A 15919-nucleotide genomic window follows, 5' to 3' on the forward strand; every position below is an offset into this window, starting at 1 on the left:
GAGAGATGGAAACTTACCCAAGCCCCCAGCGAACAATAATCTCAACTTCGTTTATATGTGTGTACTCTGTGCCAAGCACTCTGCTAAGCCCCAAACGTATTTTACCTTATTAAATTCTCACAGTAGCCCTAGGAAGAAGGTATTATAATCTCCATGTTACAGATGAGGAATTGAGGCTCAGAGAGCAGAAGCGACTTGCTCAAAGCCACACAGCTAGGAAGTGATAGGTCAGGGATTTAAACACAGATTTTCCTGGCCGGAGCTCTTTCCACAGTCATGCACACCATTTTTCTCCGTCTTGGAAAGCCCTTCCTCTGTGGAGCGGGAAGATGCCTCCTGTGGCTTCTGCTCATTCTGGCTCTGGTTGGGGTATTGTAGGTCCTGCTTCCTCAGGGGTTTTGCAGGTAGAGACTGTCTCCCCGTCTTCCCGTCTTCTACTGGTCTCGTGGCCACAGGACCTATAGTTGAGCCTCTTTGTCCTCCTGCTGATTTGTGTTTGGGCCTGGGCTCCCCATCAGTGGGCTGTGGGGTGCTGGAGGGGCTAGGATACCAGTTGTTTGCAGCTGTTTGCCACCCCAGCTGCTGGCCTGCCAAGCCTGCCGCTTCCTCCTTCAAGGAAGAGGAGACAGACAGTGAAGTGGACCCTGGCAGGCAGGGCACTGGGCTCGCACCCATAGCCAAATGTGGCTGCTTCCAGGGCCCAAGGTCAGGAAGGGCGGGACGAGGCCCTCTCTGAACGTCCTGCTCTGGCTCTCAGCACTAGGTGGGGTTGCCTCCGGACGCTGGGAAAGAGCCAGTGGCTCCAGTCCCTGGGGTAGTTGGCCTCTTGGAAGTGGCTTCAGCTAAGCCTCACTGGCCATCTCCCTGACAGCTGCCCACACCCAGGATAGACTGGGCCAAGGCAGAGGTCCAGCTGGCCCTTGCAGGGAGCCCTGTTATGTCATGGGCTCAGGCTTCAGCTCTGGCCTGGGAGCCGAGACCTGGGTTCTAGGTCTGCTTTGCTATGTGATGCACTATATGACTCTGAGAAGTCACGCTCTTGTTCTTGGTGTCATCATCTCCAAAAAGGATGGCCTAATGAACATTGCCGCTAATAAGTCCTATTCTGTGCCACACACTCTAACAGTCTTACTCCGAAGCTCCCAGCCATCCTGCAACTGGGCATCACTCTCCCTATTTACAGATTTAGTGACCTGAGGCTCAGAGAGGGAAAGTAACTTGCTCCAGGTCACACAGCCCGGACCTGAACTCAAGATTCTCACCGTGGAGTCTGTAACCTTTCTCCTGCACTGCAACATTGCTCTCATGTGGTGTGCACATGCTGAACAAAAGCCTCTGTGCAAAGAAACCAGATAGTTCAGGAAGAAGGCTGCTAACTTTGGGGAGCTCCTACCGTGTATCAGGCCTTGGGCCTCCTCACTGCCCTATAAGCTAGGTATCATTCTCCCCATTTTATAGCTAAGGAAACCGAGGCCCTGATCACAGGAGCTGAGTCTCCCAGATTCTAAAACACATGTTCTTTCAGGTCCACAGGTCTCCCCAGACCTCACCGAGGCCCTGTCCGGTTTCACTGGGTTTCATAACTGGCTTCTCTGTTTACTGACCATTGTCCCAATTAGCAAAATCTCAGCCAGAGGGGCGGGTGTTTCCAGGAGGACCCAGAGAACAGCAGCGAGCCAGAAAGCAAACGAGCTCCAAGAGAGGGCTTCCCATGAGTGGCCGGCTGCCTGGGAAATCAAGAACAACAGTGTTTGGGTGAAGAGAAAAGAACAGGGTGGGGTCTTCCAGGCTGGCCAAGGCCTTTTGTACATTGTGGCTGGGGGCGGAGGGTGAGGCCGCCTTTTCTGGTCTCTGGTAGCTGCCCTGCCCTGGGAGGCCCAGAGAGACGTGGAGACAAGCCGTAGATCACAGAGGGAGCAGGGCTCGAGCTGGTTGTGGGGGTTCTGGGTCCAACTACAGGGGAGGGATGTGGGCTGTGCAGCCCCATCCTACGGCAGGCACTGAAAAGCTGCCTACTGTGTGCATGGCACTGGGCAGGACCCTGGAACACCCAGGACCAGAGATCAAGGGAATCTCTGAGGTCCAGAGAAGTGAGTGGTGGCAGAGCCAGGCTGCCTCCCAAGTCAGAGAAACCATGCCAGACCTGAGTGCCCATGAGTGGCACAGGGTGTAGGAGCTGCCATCCATCCTCCACCCAGTGGCCACAGCCTGGAGGTCTTCCTAGGACATGCCTTTGTCCTGGGCGCTCACATCAGGTGTGTGGAGGGCTACGGGGCTTCCCTGGTGCAGCCTCCTGCCCCGGCCTGGGAGGTGTGGTAGGGATGGCCGCCCCAGAGACTCCTGGCTGCCACGCTTCACTGGGGCTTGACAGGCTTAGCAACTGCAACCCTTCATCCGGAAAGGGCACTGTTGCTCCCCGGCCAGGTTGGATGGTGTCAGGAGACCCTGCTTGATCTCTCCAGACAGAGCTTGGGGACTGGAGCCAGCCAGACTTGTGTTTGAATCTCAGCAATGCCTATTTCCAACCTCAGCAAGTGACTGAAACTCCCTGAGTCTCAGTTTCCCTGTCTGTAAAATGGGAACTTTAGTGCTTATTTCCCCTGGTTGCTGTGAGGAGACTCAGTATTAGATCCCTCTTTCTTCCCTCCCTTCTCCCAGAGATGTCTGGATCCAGAAGCGGGGTGGCATGCTGCCATTGGTGATGGCGGTGCCTCCTTCTGCAAGTCAGGGGCTCTGGACTGTCTGATTCAGAAGGACCTGTAGAGGTGACCTGGTCCAGTGCCCCTATTTTACAGATGGGAACCCTGAGGTTCAGACACATGTAGGTCCTGGATATGGTTGCACAGCCAGTATCTGGGGATGCTGGGGCTAGGAATGAGACCTCAAATCAGAGCATTGGGGCCTACCCCGTCTTTCGCGTATGGAGACTCTGAGGCCCGGACAGGGACAGTCACCCAGGAAGTCAGTGGCAGAGGCAGGCCTAGCACTGGGGCCTCTTCCTTTCTACCTAGGGGTCTTTCTTTTGCACCCAAGTCCCCTGCTGTCCCGAACTCATACATTCTCTTCCAGGCAGGGAGCAGCATAAGACCATGTTGCCCCCATTGCAGTCTCCGCATATCACTGCACTATAGCGAGAGTTTCCGGGCTGTGGGCTCCCCCAGGACAGGGGCAGGGCGTGTTCACCAGCTCTCCAGTGCCGAGGACCAGGCTCCAGAACTAGTGGCCGGCAAAGCAGTAGGGCCTTTGTGATCATTAACCTGGGGGCCACTGACCCAGGGCTGGTGGTCCATGACCCCTGAGGCCAAGGCCAAACCACACAACCCTCTGTTAATCACCAACTGTGTGGTCAGGGCCACACTGCTCCAGGAGGGACTGCCAGGCTGGGCCAGCTGCCGACTGAGGTTCACTCTGGGGGGTTGGGATGACACGGAAATTTTCTTCTGACTTGTTTGGATTTTCCCATTTGTCTAATGAGCAGGCATCACTTTAAGTGTATTTTTTAAGGGTATTATTCCTAGATCAGGGATTAACTAAAAAAATAAATAAATAACAACTACGTTGGATACATACATGTAAATAGTTTCAAACCCTACAGCAAGTTTTTAAAATTGTTATGCAAGTATATTGAGGTATAATTTACATACCATAACAATTCACCCATTGTAAACATACAGTACTGTGATTTTCAGTAGATTTTTCAGCTGTGTAATCATCACCATAATCTAGTGTTAGAATGTTTTCATCCCCTAAAATGTTCCCTTGTGCAGACTGCAGTAATCTGGGCGCTTAACTCCAGCCTCAGGCAGCCACGGCAATGTTTAAGAGTGAATGTCTCCCCCTTCACCCCTTTCAAGCAAACCGCCTTGACAGTTTGTCATTTACCCTGCTGGACTCTTTAAGGATCTATGCAAAAACAGACACTCTTATAAACGAGAGGAGAGGAGCCACACTGTAGTCGTTGTAGAATTTGCTTTTTGCACTTGGGGATCTCTCCATGCTCGTGGAGTGCCTACTATGTGCCCGGCACAGTAAATCTAGCCCATTCCTTTTTCACAGCTGCAGAGTGGTCCATTGTACGGCAGCTCCATGATTTATTTAATCAGGACAATTGAGTCCTTTCCAGTTTTCTTCAAACAGTGCTTCAGTGAACATCCTTGCACATATTATTTTTGTGTTCCTCTGTAAGTAATACTGAAGGACGCGGAACTGTTGCTGCATTGTGTGTTTCAAATTTGGATAGTCAAATTGCCATCCGGAGAGGTGAAACCGGTTTATGCTTCCATCAAGAGCACATGAGAACTGTGGGGTTTTTATAATCCTCCACATGCCTAGGGAGAGGCAAGAGCCCTCTGAATTTAGGCCAGAGCCGGCCCACTGCAGGCTCTGCAGGCCCAGGCCTAGACTTATAGCACTGAGAACTTGGGCATCTCTATGTGGCTCCCCACAGACGCTGGGATAAAGTTCAGACTCTTCAGGGTGGTGCACGGGCTCCTGTGACTCCTGCCACCCTCTCCAGCCTCATCGCCTCTCGCTGCCTGTGTTTCAGACTGGACCTCTCATTATTCACTGCTTTTGCTTGCCCTTTGCCCATGCCGTTCCCTCGCCCCCCTGCCCCCCAGAATGCCTTTTCTTCTCAGTCTTCTTCCTCCCTGTCCTTCAAGGGACAGAGTCTCCTCTCTGTGTTCCCTTAGCCCTTTATCTGACCCACAATCCCCCTTAAGTGGGAGGAAGTTGCATTGGTGGAGGGCAAATTTCACCCTGATTAGATAGAAGCTGGGCTCCAGGAAGAGCTGGGACAGGTAACTATAGCTTGTGGGGAAGGGGGACGGGATCTTCCATTTACCTAGTTGCAGGCCAGGCCATTTTCACACACGCAGACTGATTTAATCCTCAGCAACTATATACCCATTTAGTATATGAGAAGACTGAGGCATAGAAAAAGAAAGTAACTTACACACAGTGGAGGCGGGAATCAAACCCAGGCCTCCAACTCCCTGGTTCTCTTTCCTGTCGTTGCACCAGTTGTTGGGGAGGGGGAGATCCGAGATGCAAAGAGAACCTGGAAATAAAGAAGTTGGGTCCAGCAGAGTGGTGGGAGGGAGGAGAGACGGGTTGGTGGAGGTGGGAAGTGGACCTAGGTGAGTTTGAATAGCACTTCTCCTAACCCAGTGATGGGAAAGGAGCCTGGGAGTGGGGGAAGAGACTTAAATCCTTGCCTTCTCCAAGGGGAGCCAATAGATAAGATGTAAAACTGGAAAAAAAAAAAAAAAAACCCCAAAACAACAACTACAAGAAGCAAAGGAGGGCTTGTTATTTAAGACATGAAGGTAAACCCTGGAATCATCAGCTAAAGGAGGAAGATGGATGTGCCTGCCCCTGGGGAGACGTGAGTGGGGTTGAGAAAGAACACCTTTGTACAAATCCGTGACTTTAAGTTTTGATAAAAATAAAAGTTTTTTAAAAAGAAGGAAAGAAGGGCAGTCTTGAGGGCAATGATGGAAGTTGAGAGGTCTGCCCGCCCCTCTCTGAGTCTCTCTTGTTGACCGGCCCAGTGAAGGGAAGCCCCTTGCACTGCTGCCCTAGTGGCTGGCAGCCGCATGCTACCTAGGTGGGCGTTCCACTCAGACCCCCTGGGTTCAAATCTTGGCTGTACCATTTCCTTGTTGTGTGCACCTTGCTTGATCATTCTGCACTCAGTTTTCCCCTCTGTAAAATGGGGCTGTCCATAGTACTCTGTAAAGGATGTTAGGATGTGTCAGCTTTCATATGATGTGTTCAAGTCTTCAATAAATGTTAATTCCTGTTATTTTTTGCTGGAGGTGTTAGTGCGGAGAGGGGAGGGGACTTGCGTGGGTCACACAGGAGGCTGAGTTGGGCCCCCCGCCTTTCGTGCGTGCGCCCATTTAGTGTGCACTGAGTTAGGGCCTGCTGTATGCCAGGCCGTGTGCTTGGTCTCCGCCCCAGAGCTGGAGTGAAGGAGTGGGCGCGCCCAGTCGGGTCGGCCCGGGTGGGAACCCCGATGTCTCCAAAATCCAAGCCAGATCCCCGCCCCTCCGAGGCCCGCGGGGGCCCAGCCCTGTCCCACGCCCTCCCTGCGGGGCGGTCCCCAGCTTGGGCGGGATGGTCGGGCGGCTACTTAAGGCCGGCGACCCGGAGGCAGGGGGTGCCGACCGGGTCTTCTGCCGCCGTCGCCGCCATGGCTCCGCACCGCTCCGCGCCCGCGCTGCTCGGCGCGCTGGTCCTGGCGCTGTGCGCGCTGTCGCCGCCGGCCCGCGCGGCCACCGCGTCGCGGAGGGCGGCCCAGGCACGGGCGCCCCAGGGACGGGCGTCCCCGACGCGGGTGAGTGCCCGGGGGGCCCGGGGGCTCCCGGAGTAACTCTCTATTGTAAGTTCTTGCAGATACAGCACTAGGAAAAGGGGAGTAATTCAGGTCTAGAATGGAAAAACTGTTTTGTTGCTTTGTAAGTATCTCTTGCTGCTTCCGGGGCTCCCGTGGATGGGGGTGGGAGCCTCGGGGCCCTGGCTGTTTCCCTCCCTGGAGGCTAACCTTACCTTGGCCGGATTTCTTTTCCCTCGTCGCTGCCTCTGATTTCTTACCCATCCCTGCCGCCTGATTTCTCCTTTTCCTTGTCTCATTTCTCCTTCCCTCTGCCTGATGTCTCTCCTTCCCTCTTCTGATCTCTTCTTCCATTTCAGATTCCTTTCTCATCTGATTTCTCTCTCAGTCTCCAATATTTTCTGCCTCTTTCTTTTATGATCTCCCCTCTGCCTGCTTATCTTCACAACTATTATTGACTCTCCCCTCTCTGATATTGTAACCGCCTGCCCTCCAGGACCGGTTCAACTGACCCCCTCTCGTGTCAACAGAGTGATTAGTTATCTTATCAACAGAGTAATTGCCTTTCAGAAAATTTGCAAAGTCTGGTAGCCAGAGCATGTGCAGAAGAAGAAATTGTGACCTGAAATAACCACAGAACCAAAGATGCTCCTCCAGAACCCAAGGACCGGGACATGACTAGGATTAAAAAGTGGGCCTCTTATCAGAAGCCGGGGGTCCCTCATTCAGGAAGATCTGGTGTTAAAATTCCTTCCCCACCTCATCATAAATGTTTAGAACCCTGTCATAAAGGCTTGAAGCCCACCAATCAAAACCTATCCTGCTATCGTTTCCACCTGCCAGCCTGTTCTCCGTAACCTCTTAAATGTAACCCCAAATCCTGAATGGGACATACAGATCCGAGGGCACACTCCTCATCTCCCTGCAGATCGATCTTGCAGAATAAAGCTGATTTCTCCCCCAAAAGCTGTTGCCATAATTAATTGGGTTTTTTAATGCACATTGGGCAAGAGAACCTCAATTTTGTGCGGTAACAATATCTCCTCTGCCCTGTCTGGTTTCTCCTCCTCTCTCCTGCTTCCCTTTTGTTTTCTCCACCCTCTGCCTGAATTCTTCTTCCCATCTGGTTTCTCTGACTTCTCCCACCAGATTTGTCCTCCGGCCCGAGGTGACCTGCGCCTGCTGATTTCTGCCCTCTGGCTCCAGGCTAACCATCCCACTCTGCTCCGTCTCTAGCCCTCTAGCCCGAGTGCATGTCTGAAGGCCTTTCCCCATCCTTGGCCACCTCATCTCCAACAGGCTCCTGCAGACCCTGGCTGTGTCCTCTCCGCCTTTTCCAAGAAATGGAATTTGGGGGTGGGGTGTTGGGGGGCAGGAGGGAGGAGGCAGACAGCGCAGGAGGCCACTTGGGCTTAGTCATCTAGGCCCTTCTGGGGGGTGTGATGGGGACATGGATGGGGCATGAGATATCGTCCCACTTCCAAGAACAAAAGCAAACAAGCTGTGTGACCTTGGGTTAGTTTCCTCCCCTCTCTGGGCCTCAATTTCCCTATCTGCAGAATGGGTTTGGATAATGAGATTTCTGAGGACCCTTCTAGTTCTAAGAGCCACTGAGGATGCTGGAAGGGAATACGCTGAGCCCTTGGGGACCCCAACTTACCATTTCCATCTGAGGGGGTCTCCCTATGGTCCCAGATCTCAGGCTCTTAGAGCCTGGGGCAATTCCTCCTATGCCGTTTCCTAGCAGGGGTCCTTGGCAGAGTCACTTCAGCTCTCTGTGCCATAGCTGTACTATCCAATTGGTACTAAGAAGGGAAAGGAGAAGGGAGGTAGAGCTCTCTGTCCCTCCATCACCGGGAGCTGAGTAGGAGAGACAGACGCTGGCTGGGGACAGGGTTTTAGCCTACACTCTGCCCTGTTTGCTCACTCATGGAGACAGGGGTCATAGAAGTGGGGAGACTCACCTAGGGGGTGGGGAGAGTCAGAGGCTCAAGTGAGATGCTCTTGGTGCTGGAAACCCCCCTCCCTCGTGCCCCGGGGTCTCTCCGCCAAGGCTCCTGCCCCGCTCAGGCTCTGCCCTGTCTCTTCCAGCCCAGCAGCATGGTGGTGGAACACCCCGAGTTCCTCAAGGCAGGGAAGGAGCCCGGCCTGCAGATCTGGCGTGTGGAGAAGTTCGACCTGGTGCCCGTGCCCCCCAACCTTTACGGAGACTTCTTCACAGGCGACGCCTATGTCATCCTGAAGACGGTGCAGCTGAGGAATGGGAACCTGCAGTACGACCTGCACTACTGGCTGGGTGAGCCGCCCCGCCCAGCGCCCTCCCCCGGAAAGCACGGACCTCTGAGGCGTGGTTCCCAGGAAGCACCCATGGGCGCTGACTATTGAGCATCAAGTACGCGCCAGGCCGTTGGCTAGCGGTTACGTGTCCCCAGACTCTAGAGCCAGCCTGCCCGAGTTCAGACCCAGCTCTGCCCTTTGGCAAGTCACTCAGTGCCTCTGTGAAGTGGACATGGTGATAGCGCCACCTCCCTCACAGGAGTGTCGTGAAGGTTAAGCCCATTACTATGGCCCTCAGAACTGGAGGTGACTTGGGGACCCTAGACTCCCCCATAGCTTCCCTGACCCAGCTCCAGACACACCCCAGTTTCCCATTCAGAGTCAGGAGCCTGGAATCCTTGCCACGGGTCTGCTGTGTGACTCTGTAAGTCATGCCCCCTCACTGTGCCTCAGTTTCCTAATCTGTGAATAGAGCCTGTGCTCCCAGGCTGAGAGTGAGTGTGGGGGATGAGTCAGAGCTGGAGGACTCTTGGAGACCGTGGAGTCCAGCTCCCCAGCTCCCCCGTTATACAGATTGGCTGAGGTTTATGGAAGGCAGGGGCTTGCCTGGCTTCCACCGCCAGGCCAGGGCAGTGCTGGGGGCTCTGGACTCCTCCTCCGTGGGAGGCTGGGACCACTTTCAGGAAGCCAGGCTCATGCTGCTCTGACGTCCCCTATAGGCAATGAGTGCAGCCAGGACGAGAGTGGGGCGGCGGCCATCTTCACCGTGCAGCTGGATGACTACCTGAACGGTCGGGCTGTACAGCACCGCGAGGTCCAGGGCTTCGAGTCGGCCACCTTCCTCGGCTACTTCAAGTCTGGCCTCAAGTACAAGGTGGGTCCTGGACGGTGGGGACAAAGGCACCAATGGCAGGGCTCACTCAGGTCCACCCATCTTTCAGCCTTGTGGGGTGATGTGGGCACACAGCTCAGAGCTCAGCCTCTGGAGTTGGCTGGATCTGGGTTTGAATCCTGGACCCTTCCTAGCTGTGTGACCTTGGACAAATCACACTCCCTCTCTGAGCCTCTGGTTGCTTATCTTAAAATGGAGAGAAGAAAATTCTCCATCACTTCGCTGGGTTGTCATCCTAGCCCCAGCAGCAAGGAGTGGGCCGTGGGTGGAAACCCAGCCCCTTGCTTGCCCGGGGCTTGAGCTAGCCCTGTTCCTCCCCCCTTAGTTCTTAGGCCCTGCCAACACAGGGCCCGTGTTAGGTATTTGAAAAGGCACCCTTGATCACATTCCTCTTTCCGTTCATTAGAATCCCCCTTGAACTTGAACTCTAAAGAGTCTGAGCCGACACAGAGCTCTCCCCTCAGCCCGCAGCCGGTTGGGGCTGAGCAAAGCTAAGCTAGGAGCCCGGAGAGGCTGTGCCCTAATATCCTGTGTGACTTCTGGCAAGCCACTTGGCCTCCCTGAGCCTCCCTCCTCTCTGGTTAATGAGAGCCAGTTGTACCTGCCCTTCAGGCCTGGGGAGAGGATTTGGTGAAGGGGTAGCTGGGAAATGCCTTGCACAGGACTTGGCACCTTGGAGGAGCTCGGGGAAAGTTGTAGTTTTGCAAAGCTAGGATTCTCTTTGGTCAGGATAGGGAGGGGATCATAAGCTTTGATAGCCAGATGGGCCTCAATGTCAGAGTCCAAATCTCTTATTTTAAGGGATGGAGGGGAAACTGAGGCACAGAGAGGTTAAGCAGCTGGCCCAGCATCACACAGAAGTCAGTCCCAGAGCCAGGACCAGAACACAGATCTGACTCTCAGCTTTCTTTCCACTACACCAACTTGCCTCTCAGGAGCAGGTTCTATGGTAGGGGTCAACTCCCCTCTGTGCCGCTGATGTGCTGTGTGTCCTTAGAGAAGTCATCACCCCTCACTGGGGGCCTCAGGGTTCTCTGCGTCAACAGGATAGTGACTCTGCCCAGGTGAGGCACAGGGGATTAGACAATGGGAAAGCACTAGCGAGACTGAGATAGCAAAGGGCAGGGTGTGTCGTGGGAACAGGGCCTCAGCCCTGGGCCGGGCGGAGCTGGGCCGGATTCCCTGGAGCCTGCACAGTGCCCCCTGCCTGCCAGTTCCCCCCAGGGCCCGGAGCTCCCCCTGCTGAGCTGTCCAGCTCTACATTCTTCCTACAGCCTCTTCCGGGGCCTTGGTACTTTGAAGAGGGAGAGGTGAGAAGGTTGGGACCCAAGCCCCTCACCTGGAGAAGGACCAGACCTTTTTGCAGCTCCTGGAGCAGGAAGTGGAAAGAACACTTGACCAGGAGTCAGAGAGATTGAGGTTCAGGTCTCAAGGCTCCCCCCGCCCCTGACAGCTGTGAGGCCCCGGGCCAGTCGTGTCTTCTGGGTGTGGGCTCTCACGTATTCCCCATTCGCTATTCATTCAGCAGACATTTATGGAGCCCCTGTAGGAACAAGGCCTGTTATTGTCGCTGCTGTGTGGACAGCAGCAACCTCTCTTGTGGACAGGTGAAGCAGTTACACAGCGGGTAGATGACGGAGCTGGGATTCAAACCCCGGTGTGAAGGGCCTAACACTGCTGGTTCAGAGTGGACATTGCAAGACTCCCTGGTCTCTGATCTTCGCCCAGATGGGGCCTAGGAATCTGCATGTTTAGCAAGCCTGCCCTACCCTGTGATGATTTTTCCAGGATGTTTTTGGACCACACTTTGAAGCATGCTCCAGGGGGTTGGTTTCCAACCCGGCCTGGATTTGAGACTTGAGTCCGGACAGGCCCTGGCTCCTGGTGGAAATGTGAGGTCCAAGGCCGGCCCTGTTTTCCACCTTCTGCAAGTCCTCCGGCTGCCCCCGCACTTGGCAGGCCCAGCCCAAGGTTCTTGGCCTGGCGCCCTCATCAATTATACATCCCCAAGGAGCAGAGTTTGTTACGCAAGACTTGTTTCTGTGAAAGCCTGCTCCTTGGAGCCAGTTCTGTCCTCGGGGTGTGAGAAGGGGCAGGGAGGGGATGGGAGCCACTGGAAAGGGCTGTCACAGGGCCTGACCTGTCTTGTTCTGCAACGCTTGTCCTAAGGATTTCCTGAAAAGTCACTGCACTTTTCAGAACCTTTCTCCTCCATCTCCTTCTCCTCATCCTTCCTCCCCTCCTTCTCCTCCACTCTCACATAGAACCCTAAGACCCTGTGGGGCCTGGTTATTTGAAACCCTTTGTTCAAACAGAATCCGGGCTGGGCTGAGTCCTAGTAGCCCCTGGCCCGAGGAACACAATGGGAAACCTACAGAATCACTTCCTTTTCTTAGCTAAGGAACACTGAGTTTAGAGGGTGGAGGGGACCAGCCCCAATCAGTATGTTTTTCTTTGTTTTATAAACAATTTAACATTTTTTAAAATGTAAATCCTTGTAGCTTTTTTTCCATCTTCTGACTACAAGAGTAATACAAGCTTATTGTAAAATGTCAAACATTATAGAAATACAGATTTTAGAGAGTAAAAGTCTCCCATGATTCTACTCTTGGAGGTATATACCAAATGATGGATGATTTTTCTTTCTAGATATGAACATATAGATATGTATATTCGTATACTGAAATAGAACTATCTATATATATGATATGTATATATATATCTCATCACTTTAATTTGGAAAGTGGCTTTTAAAACAATTTATCCTATGCAATTTTGTTCAAATAATTTGATGCCAATCTCTGCCCACCTAGTGATTAGACCATAGAAAGCAACAATCAATCTTAAATATTATAGTAAAAATAGTAAGAATTTCAAAAAATTCCTGCCCGCTGTGCTTATAGATCCATTAACGTCTTCTAAAGGCTTGTTTTTCTTTTTTTGTTAACTTATCTTGCCAAGTCTAATTTCCTAGATTGGTAAGATTAGAGGAGTTAATCAATCAGGAAATGCACATCCACAATCATTAGAAATCAAGTATTTTATAAATTTATATACAGAGAATTTATCAGAACCAAGATTTATGACATAAAACGACCCTTTTCCTTTAAAAAATTGTTTCTACTTTTTAGTAACAAATAAAAGGCATGCTTGAACAAGTAAAATAGTTTAGAGACATATTAAAAAAAAAGTGAAGGGTCTTTCTCTCTCCCCATCTCTCCACCCATTTCCTCGTCTCTGAGGAAACCATGGAAACAGTCACTGTGTCTTCCAGCACCTTTTGGAAAAGCTTTTCGGATCCACTGTCTCTTTGCCTTCAGCGGAATGAAGTCCTGGGTTGGGGCTGCCCACAGACATGCCGGAGTTCCTGGGCTGGCAGACTTGGGCGAGGCCGGGTCCCTGGAAGGGTGACACCCGGCACTGCCACCAACTAGCTGGGACCCTGGGCACGGGGCTTACCCTCTTTGCACCTCAGTTTCCACCTGTGAAGTGGGGTAATAAGAGTCCCTACCTTGGGGTTTGTTGTGAGGACCCCGTCCATAAAGCAGGTGTTCCAGGCCCTGGCACGGGCTCAGCGAGTGGCAGCCTCTATGGTCATTACCAGGTGAGTGCAGGGCGTTGCATCTTCTTCCCTAGCTGCCCTTCCTCACCTGCTCCCCTGCAGGAAGGCCCTTGAAGCAGGACGGAAGGAAGGGCTCTGTAAAGGCCTTGGCAGCGCTGCTAAGCCCAAGGGATGCTCTTGTGAGGCCTCATGCTGGTACTAAGAAAAGACACCAGGGGGCGCTCCACTCACAACAGAAAAAAACACATTCCTACTTGAACGACTTTGCTCCGAACAGTGTGGATTGTTCCTGCCTTCCATCCTGGGTGACCCTAGTGACTTTTGCTCTAAGTAAACCTGGAGAATGTGGGCCTTATAGAGTCAGTCACACCTGAGTTTGAATCTTAGCTCCACCATTTACTGGGTGTGAGATCTTGGGCAAGTCCCTTCCCTTCTGGGCTTCACATTCCTCGTCTGTAAGATGGGGATAATGACACCTCCCTCAGAGATGACGCATGCAAAATGCCCAGCACAGTGGGCATTATCATTTCACAAACAAGTCTGTATTGCTTACTGTGTGTAGACATAACAGGAGCCCAATTTAAACTTGCTCCCTTTGTCTCCTTGCCCTCAGGGAGTCTGGTGGAGTCATACTAGGCTTCACTCTGCAAGTGAGACGGCAGAGATGGGCCTGGATGGGGTGGCCGCATTTGTGGCCTTAGTGGAAGCCCTTCTCCCTCCACTCGTGTGACGCGTGGAGCAGGGAGATGAGTGCCAGATTGGGAGCAGGGGGCAAGGTTACAAGCCCTGGCTTTGCCACACACTTGCTGAGCGCCCTTGAGTAAGTCACTTCACTTCTCTGGGCTTCAGTTTACCTCTGGGTAAAATGGGGAGCTCCTAAGGACCTTCTCAGCTCTGATTTGACATCCCTGGGGCCAGTGAGCACCTGGGACTGGTGACTGCTCACAAGAAAGCCCAGCCGACTTTACTTGACTGCTGTAGGGAAGACCCCTTCTCTGCGACTTGGTGACAATTGCAGAGGGGGGCAGAGCAGGGGGTTATGTCTCCATTTCAGAAAGGAGAGGCCTGAGGCTCAGAGAGACGAAGAGACTTACCCAACGTCATCCAGCACTGTAGGGGCAGGGCAAGGACTTGAACCTGAGGTCGGTCCTCTGTCCCTGACCCATAGCTGCCTCTGAAGGCACAGCTGGGCGGGACTTGCTGCTATACCGTAAGAGGAGGGAGAGAGAGGGTGTGGGCTGGGGCAGTCTTCCTAGAGAGGCTTGAAGGATGGGAAAGCTTTGGATTGGCACTTCTCAAAGTGGGTTTTGCAGAACACTGGAGCTGCAGGCAGGATGTGGTGGAGAAAAGCAGTTCTTGATTCACTAAGGTAGGGAAATGCTGTGTAAAACAAAAGACCAGCAGGTTCATTTCCCAGAGCCTTTATTATGCTGGTGAGCATCGTGTAACAGTCAGGGGGTGAGTAAGGAGCATTCCCTGTGCTTACGTGATCATGGAACCTTATCCTTGCAGAATATCTTGGAGGACTAGGGTTCCTTAGAATATCCTTTGGGAAATGCTGGTTTTAAGAAAGGAAAATTTGCAGCTCTTTGATCCAGGAAAGTGGGCCCAGAAGACTTTGTTAGCGGAGCATGAGATTCAAAGGGGTGGCAGCCAAGAGCATTGAGTAGGGAATCTGCTGGAAGGTCACTCGTCCGCAGGCCAGAATTTCCTTCAACTCAACCCCATCTCTTTCCCACATCTGCTTCCCTGGACCCTCTCCCTGGACTGACCCTGTCTCCTTGACCCAACAGAAAGGAGGTGTGGCATCAGGATTCAAACACGTGGTACCCAACGAGGTGGTGGTGCAGAGACTCTTCCAGGTCAAAGGGCGGCGTGTGGTCCGTGCCACCGAGGTGCCCGTGTCCTGGGAGAGCTTCAATCGTGGCGACTGCTTCATCCTGGACCTGGGCAACGTGAGTCCTGCCCTGCCCTTTCCCAGGGGCCACTGAGGTGCTTCTGGCCTGGCCAGGCCTGACTCTGGGGAGGTGGACATGCCTATGTGAACACATACACGCAAAGACACGGGCAGGGCAAGCCTCAGGTACAGCAGCCTCCATGCACACATGTGCTCTATGCATGAGTCAGACACACTTGCAAAGACTCAGATACAGATGTGCCCAGCACATCTCAGACTCGCTGTAGACCCATCATACACATGCACACAGACCTCGTGCACAGCGCACTTAGACTTTGATTGATGTACAGACTCCCTGACATCTTGTGTTCATACGCACATCTCATGTACCTTTTTACATACAGCCACTCACTTACAAGTACACAGAAGGCACGTGCAAAAACTATAGGCTCTTGCCCACCAGGCATGGACATGACACCGTGACGAATGCCTACACACGTAGACTTGGGTGTGTTGTTCAAGGACCCACATATGTGTGTGTCATACGTGTAGTTGCACATGCACACTTGTATATGGCAACGTGTGTGGGATGCACTCACCCAGGCCTGCCTTACCGATGCGTGATGCTTTGTGCACATTCCTCACAAAATGCACGTGCACTCATACCTGCAAATGGACGTGGCCAGACATTCCACCCCAAGCTCCTGTGCATGGATACACGTGGTGTAATGCCCATGCAAACGTAGGCTCACACTTATTTAGTGTAAGCTTTTTATTAAAGTAGAATAAGTACACAGAAGAGTGTGTGAATCCTGAGTGCACAGCTCTAAGTGAACACACCTGTTTAACCAACACCCAGATCAAGAAACAGAACCTCACCGGCCCCTCCTGTCCTCCTCCAATCCCTTCACCCACAAGAGGAACCACCATCCTGATCTGTCAACAGCATAGTGT

At 52.8% G+C, this 15919-nt stretch overlaps 1 protein-coding gene across 2 annotated transcripts in view; it reads left to right on the plus strand.

The window, feature by feature from the left end:
- GSN (gelsolin) overlaps positions 1–15919 on the plus strand; it is a 56130-nt gene that overhangs the window by 22180 nt on the left and 18031 nt on the right. Inside the window, exons 1-4 of one of the 2 annotated variants that reach the window (XM_058523915.1) lie at positions 6182–6340; positions 8429–8633; positions 9334–9488; positions 14862–15023. In XM_058523915.1, the coding sequence (XP_058379898.1) occupies positions 6197–6340; positions 8429–8633; positions 9334–9488; positions 14862–15023 (666 nt within the window). In that variant the 5' untranslated portion in view covers positions 6182–6196. Of the gene's footprint in view, positions 1–6181; positions 6341–8428; positions 8634–9333; positions 9489–14861; positions 15024–15919 lie in introns of those variants that run through there. The other variant, XM_058523916.1, reaches the window with a different exon arrangement.

Source organism: Diceros bicornis, chromosome 28 (assembly GCF_020826845.1).
Source record: "Diceros bicornis minor isolate mBicDic1 chromosome 28, mDicBic1.mat.cur, whole genome shotgun sequence".
Lineage (NCBI taxonomy): Eukaryota > Metazoa > Chordata > Mammalia > Perissodactyla > Rhinocerotidae > Diceros > Diceros bicornis.